This window comes from Mus pahari, chromosome 12, assembly GCF_900095145.1.
Source record: "Mus pahari chromosome 12, PAHARI_EIJ_v1.1, whole genome shotgun sequence".
NCBI lineage: Eukaryota > Metazoa > Chordata > Mammalia > Rodentia > Muridae > Mus > Mus pahari.
The window spans coordinates 87,397,832-87,417,634 of NC_034601.1; the positions used below are offsets into that span (position 1 = coordinate 87,397,832).

Here is a 19,803-nt window from a genome sequence, read left to right on the forward strand (position 1 = left end):
ACACACACACACACACACACACACACACACACACACACATACATCATACATACATATATACATACATACATTTTTACCTTTTTTCACACAAGGGGCTATCATTTAGCCTTTAAAAATGTGTAAATCCTATAATTTGGGATACTATGATGATGTATTTTCTTCCTTTCAATTTCCTTCCCTATTTTTCTCTCAATCCCTGCTTGCTCTGCCTCACCTCACCTTTGTCTCTCAACTCCAGACCTACTGGCTAAGAGGGCAAAGTATATACTAATGACATTGACTCCAGAAGAGCTGAGGAAAGCTCACATGACTGTAAGAGAAATGCATTTAGTGGTGAGCTCTGGCGGGGCTTTGGGGAAAGCTGTGTACCCGGGGTCTTGTGCCCTCCCTGGGGTGCCCCAATGACCTCTGGGCTATGGAGTCCTAAAACATGGGGACATGGATTCCAGGCCACACCATTCTCTAGTCCATGGTTTGGGCTGACCAAAGGCTATCCCAGCATGCTATTCAGAACTCTAACCCTTGGGAGTTGCCTTGCTGGCCCACCCATATCCAGCTCCCAGGAATGTGAGAGGTGTCAACCAGCTGGTAACTGGATCCGGGTTATGAAGCAATCACATGTACCAATAAATACTGGGATGGGAGATGCTGCTGAGGACTGAGTCATTGAACACACAAGAGAGGTAGCAGAGAATGCGCTGCTGCACCAGGCTGAAGAGTAAGTTACTACTGAAGACATAAGGCAGTTGGGACCCACTAGAAGCTGAGCCTACAAGGTACAGACATCACTAAACTCTTCCTTTCTCTTGCTCTTGTAGACAGCATTGGCGAGGAAGGCCCAGTGCTGCCGACCTGGGCCATCATCCTGCTGGCAGTGGCCTTTTCCTTGCTCTTGATCCTGATCATTGCTTTGATTATAATATTCTGTTGCTGTTGTGCCTCCAGGAGAGAAAAGGAAGGTATTCTTCTTTCATATATTTTTCTATGGGCTTTGAATCTGTGATACAGGCAGTTGGAGTAAGTGAGTTTATCAACATCTTCGAAAGATGAGTTCCACCATAGTGAGATGTCACAGTGCCCTGGCAGATGGCTATTGCTACACAGGCAAAGGCCAAGAGCTGGCAAGGGAAACTTATACATTGTTGGCTGGAATGTGAAAAGGCATGGCCACCATGGAGAACAATATAGAGGTTCTTCAGAGAGTAAAAATGCAATGTGATCCAGCTCTTCCACTGCTGGGTGGATATTCATAGGAAGTGAAACAAGTGTGTCAGAGACACATATGCCTTCCCATGTTCATGATAGCTAAGTTGTGGAAATAGGCTGAGTGTCCATCACCTGATGACTGTGTAAAGGTAGTACTTCATGCATACATACACACAGGTGTGTGTGTGTGCATATACAGATATGAATGAACATATATACACATATATGTACATGCCCGTATTTATGCACACACATATATACACACACAATTACACACATGCATACATAAACACATATATACATGAATATATACATGCACACACAAACATATACATGTACACAAACATGTATATGCACATACAAATACATATACACTGTCGCAGTTAGGGTTTTACTGTTGTGAACAGACACCATGACCAAGGCAAGTCTTATAAGAACAACATTTAATTGGGGCTAGCTTACAGATTCACAGGTTCAGTCCATTATTATCAAGGCAGGATCATGGAGCATCCAGGCAGACATGGTGCAGGAGGAGCTGAGAGTTCTACATCTTCATCTGAAGGCTGCTAGTTGAATACGGCTTCCAGGGAGCTTGGATGAGTGTATTAAAGTCCATGCCCACCATGACACATTTTCTCCAACAAGACCACACCTTCTAATAGTGCCACTCCTGGGGTCAAACATCACACACACACATGCACATGCACGCACGCATGCACACACACACACACACATACATACATACCTTTTTTCACACAAGGGGCTATCATTTAGCCTCTAAAAATGTGTAAATTCTGTAATTTTCTGACAATCTGATGATGTAGAATGCACTAAGAGAAATGACCCAGTTACAGAAACACAAGTGAGGTGTGATTTTGCTCATTTGTGGCACACTTAACAATTGAATGCACAGAAACAAAGCAGAATGGTGGTTTCTAGAGGTGGGGTGAGGAACCGGGACATGCAGGTCAAAGGGTACAAGGCTTTGATTGGAGCAAGTGTTCTGGGGAGTCATATTAGTCACGATATACCACGGCTTGAACATAGATCCTCTGTGTGTTCTGTATAAGAGGTGACTGGTGTATGGAATGATGGGTATGTGGATCAGCTCCATCTTGTAATTCCCTGGCACCTGCTCATGTCAGCTTGTCACACACTGCCTACAGATTTGTATTCTTTTTAGCTCTCATTCTGCCTTAATGAGCTGGGGCAGAGGTAATGGCAACATCGCAAAACAGAACTGAAACCAAGTAATGAGGCCTTCAGTCTTGGAAAGGAGCCACGGGGTACAGAGAAGAGAGGGAGGGCTCTTCCTCTAGGGCAGTGCTTCTCAAACTTTGGGTTACAACTCTGTGAGGGGGGCATCACATATCAGATATCCTGCATATCACAGATGTTTACGTTAGGATTCATACAGTAGCAAGATTACAGTCGTGAAGTAGCTATGAAAATAATTGTGTGGTTGGGGTCACCACAACATGAGGACCTGAATACAGGGTCACAGGACACATATGCATGTGTGTAATTGTATGTGTATATATGTGTGTATACATGAATGTAGTTGAGAACCACTGCACTACGACTTGCTGAACTCCGCCCAGAGACCAGGCTATTCCCACACCCGAAAAGGTGATGACTCAGACTTTTGTGCTGGCCTGGGTTACTGGACTCCTGTCCTTATTTGTAAGGACAGGCAGCTGTGGTGATGTGACATTTAGCATGCAGTGGTTTTTCTAGAATAAGATTGGTCAGAACATGCCTCAGGGCAGTTTCCTATTCTGAGGTATTCTAAATGTTCCGTTGTGGGCTTGTGAATGAGTCTGCAGAGACACCCCCAGCGGTGTGGAAGCTTCTGCTGGTTTGGAGGTCAGGTTTGGAATGATGGATGATTTGTCTTAGAGTTTGACAGTTTGAAACTTGAGTTCGTAAGCATGATTTGACATGTGGCAGCTCAGAACTTTCTAAGTGCTGAATCTATGTCTTTTTCTCTGATTTGAACACTTTCTGCCATTAAATTATTATTTTTGTAAGAACAGAGTTTCAATGTTTGGGTGTCTGTCACTTGTCTTGGGTTGTTAAGTTTGTGATCACTTAGTGTGTGCACCAGGTGTGATCACACCAGGTGTGATCTGCTGACTCTTTTCTATTGATCTTTCTCTCAGTGAGACATGCCAGGTATCATGCAAGTTCATTACAAGATTATGCATAAATTCAAATCATAAATTGAAATAGAAATTTATAACAGAGACTGTTTATATGCATATGCATTAGGAATAATTATCTGGCTAAATATTCATCACCTGTCACAGCTACACAGGTTCATGGGGAGTTAAAAACCATAACTAAGTTATTAGTGAAGTTTTGTTCAGATAAACACAGTCATTATTTTATCTTCTGTCCTAGCACCTATAATAAATTGTTAGTTCCCTTTTTATGACATTTGGTTAATGGTTTTACAACCTTTTGGAATGTGCTCTGAGTAGTAGATGCCTGCTCACTATTTCATAAGTAATTAACTGGTGACACAGGAAGACTGGCAGAGTCCTCAAAGCAGTTTTGACCCAATAGCAGGTCAGAAAGAGCCTAATAGAAGTCCCACTATAAAAGAGATCAATAAATACTGATATGATTTTAGATATTCTTATAGGATCATCATTAAGAATTTAGAAGTTGTCTATTTGTCTATACAGCATCACTACAAGATATCTTGTAGCATCTTCATTTTTCTGCAGTGATCTGCTCAAAAGGGTGGGCTAATACCTAGTGACTGTTATATATGTTTAATAATAACAGGAAAAGCATATTAATAGCAGGAATCTTTCCTAAAATGATTTTCTCCTGGGCCTAGCCTATCAGAGCAAATCCATCATGGATCATTAATCCAAGGTGGATCATCTCAGGAAGATCACTTGCTAGTTTTTAACTTGTCCTATGTCGGCTTCTGACAATGTAACTTCAATGTAAAAGGCCGATGCTAGTGTGAGCTATTTCTTTTCTTGTCTTGTTTGCAACAGGTCTAGGTTGGGGCTGTGAACAGAGACTGGCCATAACCCACTTTACGTCAGATGTGACTGCAGTGAAATTGTTTTGCATATTAACATAATTGTAAAATTCAATGGCCTTCTGAGTCTTCCCAATATGATAATTTCAGTTAATAAAATGTGCCTTCTAGTCTTCTGCTGGTTAATTGAAAACTGACTGAAGATGGCTGAGGGTCCTGCTCATCTTACACAGAGGCCTTGGGATGGCAGTGTAGAGAGAAAGACCCAACCCCACACCCATTGCACCTGAGTGGGGACCATATGGCTTGCCCCATCATTAGAGAGTTTTGATGGAGGAGACCAGAGATCCTTTCAATGCAGATAAAAGAGTTTCTGAGTTTAGTTTGAGACCTGAATCAGATGATGTTATTAGACTGAAAATAGGTGAGACTATTACCTAGGAAGAATAATAAGGAAAATGGATATTATCTAGACCTCAGCAGAGCTTGGTATATGGAAGGCCTGGTTATGAGAGTGAGGCTGTAAAGAAACGTGAACTCTGTACACAGACTTGGCAGGTGGCTTAAAGTTTTAGATTCTGGTTTACCTCTAGCTCAAAGGTCCATAGATTGGGACCATTGGCTAGGGAAGGAATAGTATTGGTGTGTGTGTGTGTGTGTGTGTGTGTGTGTGTGTCTATAGGACTGAGGATAGGGGATGAGAGGCAACAGAGTCACGTGATGAAATTCTGGGAACCAGACTTTGGCGACCAGCATCAGGGTGCAGATCTGAGTTTATTGCACAGCACATAAGTTTATATACAGCATTTGAACCCATCCGAAGACCCTAAATCATTGGCGAATCATATCTAGCCACACAGTCACTGTGTCCAATGAAAGCCCTGCCTGATGAGGTTACTCAGAAGGGGTGGGGGGAGCATCTTCACCTGTTAGAACTTCCATGTTGGGACTTCTGTATTATGACTTCTGTGACGACGGGGAGGCAGCCACCACCCTGGCTTTTGTTCCTTTTTGCTGTCTCACTGGTGTTCTTGGAGCCACCTTAGATCTAATGCTGTGCGTGGCAGATCAGGACTCTTTTCAAGGAGTAGCAGGAACCTCTGGTGCCTCGCTTTCCATCCCACTTTTTCCTTCACAAGGTTGACCTCCACATCCCTACATGTATGTATAATGTGTGGCAATGGTCAGAATTGACACTATTTGTACACGAACTTGTATGTGAACCTGATTGAAAATGGATCTTAGCGTTAAGGAACTCAGATGTAGCAACTTAAGGTGCCTTCTTTGTCAAGGTGCTGTAACACTGGTATCTAAGTCAGATGACAGTATGCTTTGAGAATATGGTTCTGATGGGCTGGCATGCAGTGAGCAACCAGTTATGGTGTGGGAAGATATGACTGGCCGATGATTTAGGGTCTTGAGATTGGTTCAAAGACTGTATATAAACTTATGTGCTGTGCAATAAACTCAGATCTGTATCCCGATGCTGGTCTCCAAATGAGTCGCTGGCTCTGTGACTTAGAACTTTTCTTGGTGATGGAACTTGTATAATCTTGGATATCAAACTCAATTAGTATTCACTAGTTACACAGGGGCCATCTACTATCTTTCAAGTACCTATAGAGTATTTATTTTTCTGATACTGAACCTATTTTCCTTGGACTTAATCATTTAATAATTCAGGGCAAGGTAACTTTGCATACAAACTGGGTCTAAGTGAGGATTTTCAAAGTCAGGGAATCAATTAAAAAAATCAGTGAGAATTTATTTTTAGAACCCCCTACCCTCGTTTTGCTAATGGGACTTTCTTTCCCTCTTTATTTTTCAGAATCTACTTATCAAAATGAAATAAGGTAAGAAAGGTAAAATGGAAAGGTAAGTCAGAAGCAGGGGACAACAAGGTGTGAAGGGTTATATCACTCAATAAGTACTGACATTGAATACTCTGAAAAACATGCCAATTACAAATTCATAAAGCAACCCTACTTATAGAATAACAGAGACCAATATAGGTAGGGGAACTGTCCCCTGATCACCTGACATTTGCAACTCTCCCCACAAGAGGACACTGTGCACTGTGACTGTTGGCTGTTGTCCTGCCTACATTAAGTCAGACACCTGCAGAAATTGCACTTGGACTTGAGGGTTGTTGCAGGACAGCAAGCCAAGCCAGACAGATGCCTATAAGGTATGTGATATTGCTCTAGTAGAAAAATTAGGTGCAGTCAGTGGCTTGTCCCAGCACTGAGAAGACAGGAATGAAAAAATCCTCCCATTTCCATAACCATCCACAGTGTCTGCAAACACTTTTGAGGGAACTGAGTCAAGATTCACAGGAATACACAGTAGCTAGTGTGTTCACAGGAATATATGGTACCTGATATGTTCATAGGAATACATGATAGCCAGTGTGTTCACAGGAATACACAAAAGCTGGTGTGTTCACAGGAATACATGGTAGCAGGTGTGTTCATAGGAATACATGATAGCTGGTGTGTTCACAGGAATACATGGTAGCAGGTGTGTTCACAGGAATACATGGTAGCAGGTGTGTTCACAGGAATACATGGTAGCCGGTGTGTTCACAGGAATACATGGTAGCAGGTGTGTTCACNACATGGTAGCAGGTGTGTTCACAGGAATACATGGTAGCCGGTGTGTTCACAGGAATACATGGTAGCAGGTGTGTTCACAGGAATACATGGTAGCCAGTGTGTTCACAGGAATACATGGTAGCAAGTGTTCATGGGAATATATGGTAGGTTCTGTGATGTCTGTGGTACTTCCAGAATCACATAGTTATCCAAGGTATTTTAGACACATAGTTTAGCTGAAGATGTCTGCAGACACATCTAGTAGTAGGTATTTATTAGATAATATAAAGTTTCGAGGCTCTGAAACTTGAATTTTTGGTCTGTGTAAAGTCCTAGTGATGGATAGATGGATGGATAGATAATGGTTACCAAGTGGCAGGCTCTCTCCATTTGCTCTCTGGTGCTCGTTTAAAAAACAAACAGCAACAGCAACAAAATAAGTTTGAGAGAAGCCGCTACATTGTGAGGCATCGTCCAGCAATGGTCTGAAAACTCTGCCCTTTGGGGCCTTACTAAGGCTAGGGAGGGTAAGCAAACAGATCTTGGCGCATATTCTGATGTTTCTCTTGACAATGGTTACTAGGTGATCACCACAGAACAGGGTCGATTGTCACCACAGTCTTTGATTCTGTTCTCAGGATCTCATGATTTCAAGGCACAGAAAAGCAAGGAAGAGTTATTTGGCAAAATGGTGAAGAATAGCAATGGGCATGTACAACCACATGGGTAGCCATGACAACAGAATGACAGTTAAGACCCTCTCTCTGTCACACACAGCCGGCTGCTGTTTGGAGCTCTGCAGGGTTCCAGTCTTACTGGTTTCTCACCATGGTTTTATAAACCTTTTCCACCTTGTGGAAACTCCACTGAGGCAGAGGACTGATAATAATCTCTGACGTTTCCTCTGTGAAGACTCAGGGGTGTAGACAGGGCAGCTGGCCCCAGGTCCGGGTTCCTCATCTGTGTGCAGCTCGAGGTTGAGAACAGACTGCCTTATCCTGGGGCTGACAGGCGGCTCACTGCCTGACCACATCTCCCTATCTTATCCCTTCCATTTGTCTGTGTTGCAGTCTCCAGCCACTTACAATTTTTGCATTAAAATAATCAAGCATATTTTTTGATGATTCAGTATATGTTTAGTATAGGAAAGAAAAACACAGATAAGTCTGGGGAACAATGTTAATGTCACATGTAGATCCATTGTATAGAGATAATTACTGTTACCTATGTTTTTATATGCTTATATGTATGTGTATGTTCCTGTATATAAGCAGAGATGTACATGCAGGAATTTTGTACAATCTGTACCATAGCAACCATTATCTTACAGTGTGTTCTTTTTGCCTGACACTATTCTGAAGATTATCTGTGTTAACAAATACTTGCCTAACAAATAGCACTTCATCTGGTCATTTATTTTTCTTCAGATGGTTTTATTTCATTTGTTTTATGAGAGGCATATATGTCATTTCATTATCTCCTTTTTCTGCTTGAAAAATATAAACAACCCAGTATATCAGTATAGGAGCTAAAACAATTTTATTAGCGGGGCTGGAGAGATGGCTCAGAGGTTAAGAGCACTTGCTGTTCTGCACAGAACCTGAATCCAGCACCTGTGCCAGGCAGCTCATGACCAATCCTAGATACTGCCTTTTCACCCCTGTGAGCACCCCTCATACCCCCCCCCACACATACACTTAACTTTAAATATCCTTAAACATTTTTATTAGTGTAGATTTGCCTTACAAAGTGATGGATCTCATGACATTTTTATTCACAAATGTAAGTGGGTGAAAGTGTACATACACAGTATGACTGATGTTCTCAAGCACCTGTGCTATGGTCTCTGCCCAAATTCACAACAAGTGAATCTGTAGTCCCACAAAGCTCTTCCCAGCCTCCCGTAGAGCCTTGTCTCCTCATCTCTCAAAGGCGACATCCTGTGGCATCTCTTCCCACACCGTAAGATTAGACCCACGTGAATGTTATAGAGATGATTGTCACACATGGTCATTCAACCATGCCTGCTTCCCAGAGCTTTGTACACTGAGGCTCATCCACACTGTGTAATGTGGGTGAGGATATTTTCCAGTGACATAATGCTGTGTTCTTGCTGTATGTGGGACATGTTCTCCCAGCCTTCTGTGGGGCTTGGGCATGGTGTGTTCCAGTGTCCTTGTGGAGAACTTGATTGCCCATCTCATTCAGAGTTCTGTGCCATCTGTGAAGCAATGAGAGCCAGGCCACAGGGTAGGTGTGCGTGTCCATCTTTGGAAGATTGCCACAGTGTCCCAAGAGAGCCCAGTGTCCACTATCTCCCTGAGTATGAGCGAACTCTTTTTTTTTGAAACTGAAATTGTGGCTTTTATTTCCTTCAGTCTTTTTTGTTTACACTAATCATATAGTTTATTAGATATTTTCTTTATTTACATTTCAAATGCTATCCGAAAGTTCCCTATACCCTCCCCCCCCACCCCTGCTCCCCTACCCACCCACTCCCACTTCTTGGCCCTGGCATGAGCTAACTCTTATCTATCACAATTTTATGGTCAGCATGGAAGTCTATCACTGACTCACTTTGGCCCTTGTGTTGTTTGTGGCTCAGGTGTGGCTGTCTCTCAGGCACACCTTTGTATGTATCATGATTGTTTCCTCAGCAGATGTTTTTAGGAGCTGATTCTGAACATTCTTCATTGTCTGGCTCTCCATTATTCACCTTTCTTCCCTTATAAAGCTGTACCAGATTCTGCTTTACCTTGGGGACCAACAAGGAATGCACAGTAAATATTTTGGGTTTTGCCAGCCCTGTCTTTGCCACAACCACTGAGTTGTGTTGTTGTGACATGAAGGCAGCACCAGAAACTGTGATTTCAGGCAGGTGTCCATGTGCGTCAGCAACAGATGGCAGACTAGTTGGGCTCAGGGGTTATAGGTTACTGACCCCCTTGCTTTACTTAGCGACTTTTGGGAGCTGAGTACTCACCGGGGAGCTGAGCCACAGGCCTTCCATGATGAGCCTGTTTCTTCATCTCACTGGCATGCACGGATGCACAGGCTGACTCCCTCTGCTCAGAGGTTGTAACCGGGATGATCTAATTCCAGGAAATCTGCAAACGTGAGGACAAACACAGCAGATCCCGAGACAAAGTTAAAAAGTGGAAAGGAAAACTATGGGTACAGTTCGGATGAAGCAAGGGCTGCACGTGAGTACCAGGCTGGGCTCAGGAAGATCTACAGAGGAGGATGTGTGGGCTGATGTCACCAGCGTCTCAAGCAGGAGAACCTGGGAGCAATTAGTCTTTGGATAGCTTTTTTTAGGAGAAGTTTTCAAGTTAAGAGAAGTCTAGGAGTACATTTAGCAATAAAGATATTCCTCTTTGAATGTTAAAAAAATATAACTTTAAAGACTTTTTCTCTCCTGTAATTTTTCTTTAAAATTATCAGTTGGCCCTTTAACTTACTGCTGGTAACTTCTACCTAACTCAACCCTACTCAAGTTCAACAGGCACGTAGAACTCTGCTCCCCATCAGTAGATGGAATGATTGTTGGAAGGCTAAACTACTTTGAGAAGTCTTTGTGCAGAGTCTCATTTCATGTTGTCACTATGGGGTGGGTACTCTGTAAGCAATGTCACAGTAGTAGGCTTTGAAAGGATGCAGCAAGTGAGAAGGAGGCACAGGCCATTCCTTAGCACCCAGAAAGGGCATCTCAACCACATGGGCTGGCAACAGGAGCCCCAAGGAAAGACCCTCAACCAGGTGGCCCTTGCTGAGATTGGGGTTCTGGTTTTCAGTATCCCCATTCTTTGACTTTACCCATGATGCCTCCCTTGTACATCCGAGATTCTACGTCACATTAAGAAGTTCTCCAAAACATGAGCTTCTGCACCTGAAAACACCCAGCTTCTTCCAGGATTTCTTGCCATTGTGTATTCATTAATATTTTGGGCATTTCGCAAACAGTGTGATCAAAACCACGCCTTAAACCTAACTTCTTTGCTCCCAATCCCTGCCTTACCCTGCGTTTATTTTCCTTGGTCAGCTACTGAAGCCATGGGTCATCTTGTGTCTAGATAAGACCAATGTGTGAAGAAAGAAACTGAGTTTTTAAGTCAGTTTTCCATGTTTTTTACAGCACATACATAGGGCACCGAGGCTCTAGACTTATGTAATATAAAGAGAAATAACCATATATCCACAGTACCATTGTCGTCTTTCTGACATCTGTGGAATTCTGAGCTTAACAGCCAAGATGAGGAGGAAAGATTCAGTTTGGTTTCACAGGCTTGGGCCTGTGGTGAACAGAGCATCTTGGAGCAGAGTACTTACTTCATGGTGCTAGGAAGCAAAGAGAGAGACAGGAACAGGCCAGGGCACAACATTCTCCTTAAGGCCATCTTCCCTAAGACCTAACCTCTTCCCATTAGGTTCCGCCCCTGAAGCACTCTTTATTTCCAGCAGTGCCAAGTCTTTAGTCCATGGGCCTGGAGGGGCATTCTGGATCTAAACTATAGAGATTATTTTATGCCAGAATTCCTTAAGAGCAAGTGTGCTTAGTTAGGAATCCCAATTAATAGAATATGCAATCTTAAAAAAAAAAATCATGTATTACACTGAAAAAACAATTCTTCTCTTTCAGAGACTGCATCTCTTCCTCCTAAATCTGCCGAAGTCAGCCTTCCAGAAAAACGCAGCAGTAGCCTTCCTTATCAGGTGAGGTAGAACATTTTGTACATTTTTTTTCTTCCATTTAAAAACACATATCTTGTGGTAGGCACACACTGAAAATTTATGGTGGAAGAAGGGCTCTCTTCCTTACCAGTTTCAAGCAGACGGCCTGTCAGGAATGGGCACCGAGAGGAAGTATCTCTTGCTTTCCTACAGCAGTGGCTGTAAGTCTAGTCTGGTGGTTTGAAAGGATCTACTCTGACTGGGGAAACACTGACCCAAGCCAACTAAGTCATGAGCACCATTCAGCTTGCAGTTTGTTCTTAGAAGGAGTCTCTAAGACCTGGGTTAGCTCTGCTGTGCCGGCTACCTGAATCTGCGTAGTGCACAGCTACACTGGGCCCTTGGACCCTTTGTCTCATGGAAGGATGCTGGGTGCTGGGTTTGAAAGGCAGGAGAATAAGTGTGGTTTGCTATGCATATAAGGTCTGTGGCCATGAGGTTGAGAGTGGGGAAGATCTGGTTGGGACTGGAGTTTAGGTGGAGACGGGAAGAATCCTTGGTCAGGAACATGTCTGGAACCTCTTAAGGTTGTAACTATCACTGACAGATTGCTAAGAGACAGGGTTTCAGTACAAAGAGAAAATGTGGAATGCTTCTGAGGTCTCCATGAGACGTCATCATGGAGACTCAGTGTGCAGTTGAATGTGTAAGTCTGTTGTGTTTGATGGACAAGACAATAATTAAACTACCAACTGGGAACTGTGAGAAGACAGTATGCTCCTTTTCTAATACAGAGTCAGCACTGGTTGTCATACAGGTGTGAGTTGGAATTAATATGCAGGAAATATTTTATATCTTAAAAATTGGCAAAACATAACCAGCAACTTTCTCTGACCTGTACAAATAAAACTCCTAGAAAGATGCAGGCCCTGAGGTCCCAGTTAGGAGGAATTCTCTTCTCGTCCCTTTTGGAGAAATTGCCTTAGATCTCCAAATCACCCACTGTATGGTTTGATCTGTGCAGTGACAGTTGTTGCCTTGTGGCTGTGGCATCGAGTGTGTTGCCTTTGTGATCCTTGATTATTCTTTTTGGTCACATGGATTCACTTAGATTTCCAGGAAGCTCTGGACTGTGTTTTGTCTCCCCATCTCTGGGATCCAGCTGCCTGCCTGCATTCTGACAATGACAGATCTTTCAGGCTTTAAGTAGGTAGGAGACTCTGATGCTCAGTTAGATAACTTGGAAACTTAAATCATGTTAGGGGGACACAGGAAGCCAGCAGAGGATACAGGGGGGACTGTGGCACAAATGAAAGTGGGTCTCAGTGACAGAGTACACACTCCTAGTACACACTGTAGTCACTTCCTCAAGCTAAGTGGCAGGAAAACAAAGAGGTCAGTTTTTCTCATTAAAGCAGATCCTGGACTTGTGCATCTTTGGATGGATCTGGACCAAGCGGGGAGGGGGGCGGGGGTTGTGGAGGAAACAGGGTTTCTTTAGAAGCACTCATCTGGTAACCAAGAGGTGGCAGTTAAAGGGAACAGTGGGCAGGCTGTGGGGAGTGTTGTATGTCCGGTCCTTGTGGCTCGGCCTGGGTTGGATCATGAGTTGATAAGGACAGGTTGCTGAGGGGCCACCCAGCTGCAAGCATGATGTGTAAGATACTTGTGTTGTTGCTTTGACAGAAGGCAGGGGCAAAATCAAAGACAGAACATTGTAGCACTTCAAACATTGTAGCATTTCATGAAGGCCAGGTCCCTCATCTCAGCCGAGTCTGGGAGTCTCCTGAGGGTGATGGGCAGTGTTTTTCAGAGCTTTTGTCTCCTGTAAGGATGTTATAGTCTGTGTACCCTCCATCCTCCAGCCCTTTTCCATCCAGCACTGATCTGTGCCCTTGGAAAGCTAGGAAATGTGGCTGAGAGTGTATCCTTGTCTTTTCACTGTCTCTTCTGAGGCTTCAGTGTGGCTCCAGTTTGTCACAGGCACCCTCACATTACTACAAGGACATTCCTGTACATGCCTTGGACTCCAGCTCTTCTCCAGCTTAGGATGCTGGCTAGTCAGGGTTTGGAGTTGTTGAATACAAGCTGTACTGTTTTTGAGGACCCAGCCCCCTCTTTCAGCCAGATCATAGTCTGAAAAGGCTGTAGTCTAAACTGAGCTCTCTATCTGTGAGCCAGCCTGCAGCCAGTACTCTTCCTCATCTGGGTTGCTGAGGAGCTCATTGGGCCAGAAAAATGGCTTATCCATAGAGACACAGGATGCTACCGGCAACAGAGGCTCCTGCTTGTTGCTAATAGGACTTGGAACAGGCAAAGCTTGGTTCTGTAAACAGCACAGTAGCTGCCAAGCTGGATCTCAGGGCTACTTACAGCTCAAGAGATGGCAGCGTTTGGGGCTATTTGGAGGTTTCCTGTCAATGCCCCCAGCTTCCAGTACCTCTGAGCTCCACACACCTGAGTCTCCATCTCCAGGCTGATGAGAGCTTCTACATGTGTATCTTCATCCTGGACTATGTGGCATGACTCTAATCATAGCCTATATCCAACAGTTACCCTGCAGCAGGAGGCTGGGAGACCCCATCTGACAGAGCAGCTCCTGCAAATCTTTCCTGTTCCCCGTCTTTCCAGTTGAAGTCTAGAGTGGTATTGTCCAATGCCATGGAGAAGACATGTGAGGGTGGGGGTGATGCTCTTGAGTCAAGCCCTTCATCATTTTCTGATAGTTTCAGTGCAGAGACCTTGTACGACTTCATAAGGGTAAGGATTGTCACAAGGACAGAGTGTTAGGGGGGCTGTAGGTACTCCCCACAGAAAGCTAGCCACTGTGGCCGGAATCTTAAGGAGAACAGTGGCTGCTGTGGATCACCACAGAGGATGGTAAGCTTTATCAATGGTGCAAGATATAGGCTTTCAGAACTGCCTAATCCCCTATTGCCTGGAACTCCTTTTTGTTCAACCCCATGTGGGGTCTTCCTAGAGGATTGGAGTAGTCAAGATTTATTTGTTTTATGTGTATGAGTGTTTTTGCCCACATGTGTATATGTGTATCTTGTATGTGCAGTGCTGTCAGAGAGACCAGAATAGTGTGTCAGAACTCATGGTAGTGAAGTTATGGATGATTGTGAGTCACTGTATAGTTTTGAGGAATGGGACTTGGGTCCTCTACAAGAGCAGCATATTTTAACCACTGTACCATCTCTTCGGTCCCAGGGGTTTTTCATCTTAGGAATTTATACTCACAATTCATGTCATATCCTGATAGAAACACGGGGGTGTGTTTCCAAATGCTGGACATTTGAATTCCTAAAGAATGTTGGCTGAATATGAGGTATACATGGCTCCTATAGAAACCTGAGCCTGGTACCCTGATAAATCAGTGCAGCATATCCGAGAATCACTTGGGGTGCTTGTGCAAGCCCTTAGGGCTCTTCCAGACAAGAGCAGGCCTAAGAACTTGTATTTTCACATGTTCCTCAGGCGACCTGCTTGGGGAAAATGTTCATTTAGACACAGGCAGCATATTTTTAAGGCAGTGTCCTCTCTGAGTTCTAGGAGGCTGCCTAAGCTGCGCCTTATGTGTCCACAGCAGTGAGCTTCTTATGCTTCTGGGTGCAGTGACCAGCACTAAGCACAAGGTCTCGAGGGTCAATACCCTCCATCTGCAGCAGAAAAAACATAGTCATCAGTGTTTTAGATGTATCCCAAGACATACTACATTCAATATGGCTAGACGTACAAGATTTTAGGCTGCAGAACCCAGCTCAGGCATTAAATGTCTAGAAAAGTTGGAAAGAAAAAAGAGATTACCAAAATGGAGACTTGCCAAGCATGATGCCTCTTCAGTGCTGGCTCCTGTCAAGACGGGGTGTGCGGTTAGGATATGGAACATGGCCATTGATTACTAAGTAAGAGCTTGTAGTGGTCGACGGAGCTCAGGTATACCATGATTGACACATCTTAGTATGGAACTCACAAGGCTTTAAATTTTTGCTACAAATCACAAACAGCTCATGGGACAAGCAAACCTTTTCTATTTTGGTCTAAAACCATGGGCTTTATGAATGCCTTCTACCTAGGTAAGTATGCAACAGAAATGGCAGTCTGTCCTCCTCTTCTGGGGCCTTCATTTGCAGTCAGTCAACTTTTCTGGTGGTTTTTTAGCAATTCAGTCACTTTACCATTCTGTTTTCGAGGGCATATGAATGTTTCATAACCCAGCTTGTGCCTTCCCCACTAATCCATTCCCCCTGTTGAGATAAACAGAAATAAACCTGTGATAAATTTAGAAAGCGGCAGTGCATGTGTACACCCCAGCCGCGTAAACAGAGGCAAACAATTGCAAAGGCCCCCAACACCCCCGGCAGAAGGAGCCTCCAGAGAGACCCCCAGCATGACACCCCATCCACCAAGCAGGCTTTCTTTCCTTATTGGGAGTCTGTAAAGGAAAGCCACACAGCAGCCTGAGACGATTCCCACTCAAGATCCACAACGTTCTGCTGCAGCTGAATAATTCATCCTGCCCCGCTGCATTATTTAAGATGTTCGATGCGCTCACCGTGCCCTGCAGTCTGAACCTGCTATCCTCAGGGCAGGCAGGGAAAATGGGTTTCACATAACTTCTTTGCTTTTGAGACAGGGTCTCACTGTGTGCTTCAGAGTAGTTTGAATTCACGATCCTCCTGCCTCAGTCTCCCAGGTGGCGGGCTTACAGGGCACATGTTAGGCTTGTACTCACATCCTCTTGGGATGATGTCACTGGCCTTGTAGAGGAGCCAGGGTTAGTTTAGAAGGTTTCTGAATGAGAAACCAGTGTCACACAATGCCGCAGGAGACACGGGGGTGGCGTTTTTCAGGTCAGCACTTCCATGTTGCTTCTGTTCTTTTAGAAGGAATGTGTGTTATTTGAAGATGTTCATAAATATCTTATGTTTAAAAAGAAAAAAAACACCTGCCAGGTAAAGCAAGAACTTCCATGGGGAGATTAGAAGACAAAACAAAACTAAACATAAAATCTTTGCATCTGTAATTTGGTTTGTTAAAAATGAGTCTTGGATTCTTGGAATGAGCTTGCTCTTTGGGCTTGGAAAGCACCCAGAGCATGTCTTGCTGAAGAAAAAGGAGGAGAGGGCATGTCTCTATACAGTTGTTCATCCCTGTTCCCTAGTGCATCTTCCCAGGTTAGTGCCTGTCAGATGAACACAGTGCCTGGGGCCCAGCCAGTTAGCACACTGACCCGTCTACCTTTGTTACCAGGAACTCAATAAACAACGGTTGGGCCCAGCAACTCATCCACGGGTTTCCTTTGACATCGCCAGTCCTCAGAAGGTCAGAAATGTGACTTTAGTGTAATAAAGACTTCTCATGGCTGTACTTGGTGCACACCCACCAAGTCAATGCCATTCTCTTCCGTATCCTGAGACTGGATCTCAGTTTTGCCAAGGAGTCTGCATCGGAGACACCGGAGCTGATGTTTTATAGTGACAGGAGGAATCGCTTTCCCTGAATTCCAAGAAGAATTTGGTTTTGAGATGTGTCATGGTTTTGGTGAATTCTTCAAGGTGGCCAAGTAAAACCTGAGTATCTGTCATGGTGACATTCCTCATGACTTGACACTCCTGACAATCCAACGAAGGGCAGATATAGATTCTGCCATGACCTTCAAAATGCTTCTGTTGTTTGAGATCATGGTAATATGGTCTTTATGTGTACTTCACAGCTAGGGACGTTACTGAACATTACTACAGAAACAAGATCCTAACAGCTAGAATCTTGTAAGTAACTGGCAACTGGAGCTCAGGGATGCAATAAGAGGAGAGGCAATGTCAATGTGCATGTCCTGATGCTCTCCGGAAGACAGTCATTCCCATGTGCTCCCTGATCCTTGTCACCACAGTTGTGGATGAATTAGGTGTGGATTCTGCCTGATGAGGGACAAAGTTCACATTCTGCTAGCATCATGAAAGAACTGGAAAGAGACATATACTATTTAATAAACAAATGAAAAGCCAAACACCTTGTATTATCTTTTTCTATTGTTGTATTTTTAATTCATCCTTTTGAGAATTTCATAGGTGGACACAATGTGCTTTTATCCATTCTGTGATATTAAAACCTCCTCCGACTCCTCCCAGACCTCCCAACACTCCCATTCCAACTTCATACCCTCTTCTTTTTCAACCAGTTCTGCTGTATATGGATGGGTGTAGGGCTGTCCACTGGAAAATGGACAACTTACCGGGGGCTAACACTTCCACATTGAAGTCCATCACTAAAATAAGCCAAGACAGGAATTCAAACAGGGCAGGGACTTGGAGGCAGGAGCTGATGCCAAGGCCATGGAGGGAAGCTGCTTTCTGCCTTGCTTCTCATGGTTTGCTCAGCCTGCTTTCTTATAGAACCTAAGACCACCAGCCCAGGGATGGAAAGGACTGGGCCCTCTCCCATCCATCACTAAGAAAATGCCCTACAGGTTTGTCTCAGACTAGTCTCATGGAGACATTTTCTTAATTGAGGCTCCCACCTCTCTGATGACCATAGTTGTGTCAAGTTGACGTGAAACCATCCTGGACGCCTTTCATGCTGTGATATTGGCTGGCTGGGTCATGCACAAGCCTTGTCCAGGCAGTCATCGCTGCTGTGAATTCATGAGTACAGCAGTCCTGCTGGGTCCAGAAGGCAATGATTTTTACCAGTCTCCCCTGACATCTGGCTCTTTCAGTCCCTCTGTCCCCTCTTCTGAGATGGTTCCTGAGCCCTGGCCAGTGAGGGGGTGATACAGTTGCCTGTTTAGGGTAAGCATTTCACAGTCCCTTATTCTCTGCTCTTGGACTGATTATGAGTGTGTTAACTGCTCTCCACCGAGCGAGGAGATACCTGTAGTGAGGGAAGGATGAGAATCGGTGCCACTTTTAAAAAGTATTATTTTATGTATACGGGTGTTTTGCCTGCATTAATGTGTGTGTATCACATGCATGCAGTGCCCATAGATGCCAGAAGAGGGCATCACATCCTCTAGAACTGAAGTTAAAGACTGGCTGCTAACTGCCATGTGGATGCTGGGCACTGAACCTGAGTTCTCTGGAAGACCAGTGTTCTTAACCACTGAGCCATCTCTCTAGCTCTCTAGCCATCTCTGCTGCCTTTCTCAATGCTAAGATTTAGGGTGGTAATTCAAAGAATTACAGCATTTAGAAATGAAGCAATTTCTAAGAAGTAAGTCAGGAGTCCTTCTCGTCCCATGTAAAATTAACATGGAGGTTAGGATTCAGGATGAAATTTCTGCCCTTTCCAATTCCCCTTTACATCTAGTTATACTGCCTGTATCTGGTGCACTCACATTTAACTCAGAGGAAGGACCATTATTATCTTGCTATCCAAACAGTTGGGTACAGACTTCTCTGCTGGCTAGCAATCATTCCCATGGCTAACTTGCTACTGATAAGGTAGAATTTGACTTTTTACATGTGTCAAGACTATTCCTGTGAAGACAGAACAAACGTCTATTCACCTTAGATAGTGAACCCACAACTGACCAAGGTGTGGATGGTACCACAATCCAACTTGGGGGACCAGTGAGTTTTATTGGGGCTACTTACAGAAATAAGGGCGAGGGATTACTTACAGGAGCAGAAATCACCCTGGGACAGCTGCATCACAAAAGCCTACCTCAGCGTGGGTGATGGCTCACAAGATCTGAAGTCTTGAGACTCACTGCATTACCTACAGACAGCTCAAGAGGCTACACAGTGTCCTTTCCAGGTTGTAGGGTTTATCTGAGTCTCTTGCAGGTAGCTCAGCTTTTCTGAGAGTAACTCTTGGCAGTCTCTACCACTTATATACTCATGGGAAGGAGGGCCTAGTGAATCTGGTCAGTTTCAGGGACTCCTTGGAACTATTCTGAGTTGTTCACTTCCTATCTTAAAAGTTTCACTGCCAGATTGAGTGTTTCACCCTTAGGTCAACATCCTGTTTCAAGAAGTTTCCTTCTAAAATGGCAGCTTTTCATCATGGAGGAAAGTGTTACCTAATCATAGATTCTAGTGAATTCTGTTAAATTATTCAATGAAGGATCAAGATGGCATTCCTTGTCACTCAGTGCCCCTGCTTGTTGCAGAGACAAATAACACTACTTAAACTTAAGTTTTAAAAAATGAAACAAGATAAAAGCTACACCAGCCCACTTCAAGTGGTCGATAGTCACTCATGGCTAGTACTGTACAGGCAGTCAGACGACAGGTTTTAATGTTGAAACAAACTCTGTTTGACAGAGATGAGAGAGAATGAGAGGAAAAGGGGGTGAGGAAGGGAGGGGGAGGGAGGAAGGGAGGG

The 19,803-nt window shown here is 44.1% G+C and overlaps 1 protein-coding gene across 4 annotated transcripts in view; it reads left to right on the forward strand.

The window, feature by feature from the left end:
- Nucleotides 1–19,803, forward strand: part of Igsf5 (immunoglobulin superfamily member 5) — a 48,705-nt gene that overhangs the window by 20,353 nt on the left and 8,549 nt on the right. For 2 of the 4 annotated variants that reach the window (XM_021209838.2, XM_021209840.2), the window contains 5 exons: nucleotides 819–959; nucleotides 6,036–6,060; nucleotides 9,904–10,004; nucleotides 11,441–11,514; nucleotides 16,729–17,485. In XM_021209838.2, the coding sequence (XP_021065497.1) occupies nucleotides 819–959; nucleotides 6,036–6,060; nucleotides 9,904–10,004; nucleotides 11,441–11,514; nucleotides 16,729–16,824 (437 nt within the window). In that variant the 3' untranslated portion in view covers nucleotides 16,825–17,485. Of the gene's footprint in view, nucleotides 1–818; nucleotides 960–6,035; nucleotides 6,061–9,903; nucleotides 10,005–11,440; nucleotides 11,515–16,728; nucleotides 17,486–19,803 lie in introns of those variants that run through there. The other 2 variants (XM_021209839.2, XM_029544797.1) reach the window with 2 other exon arrangements.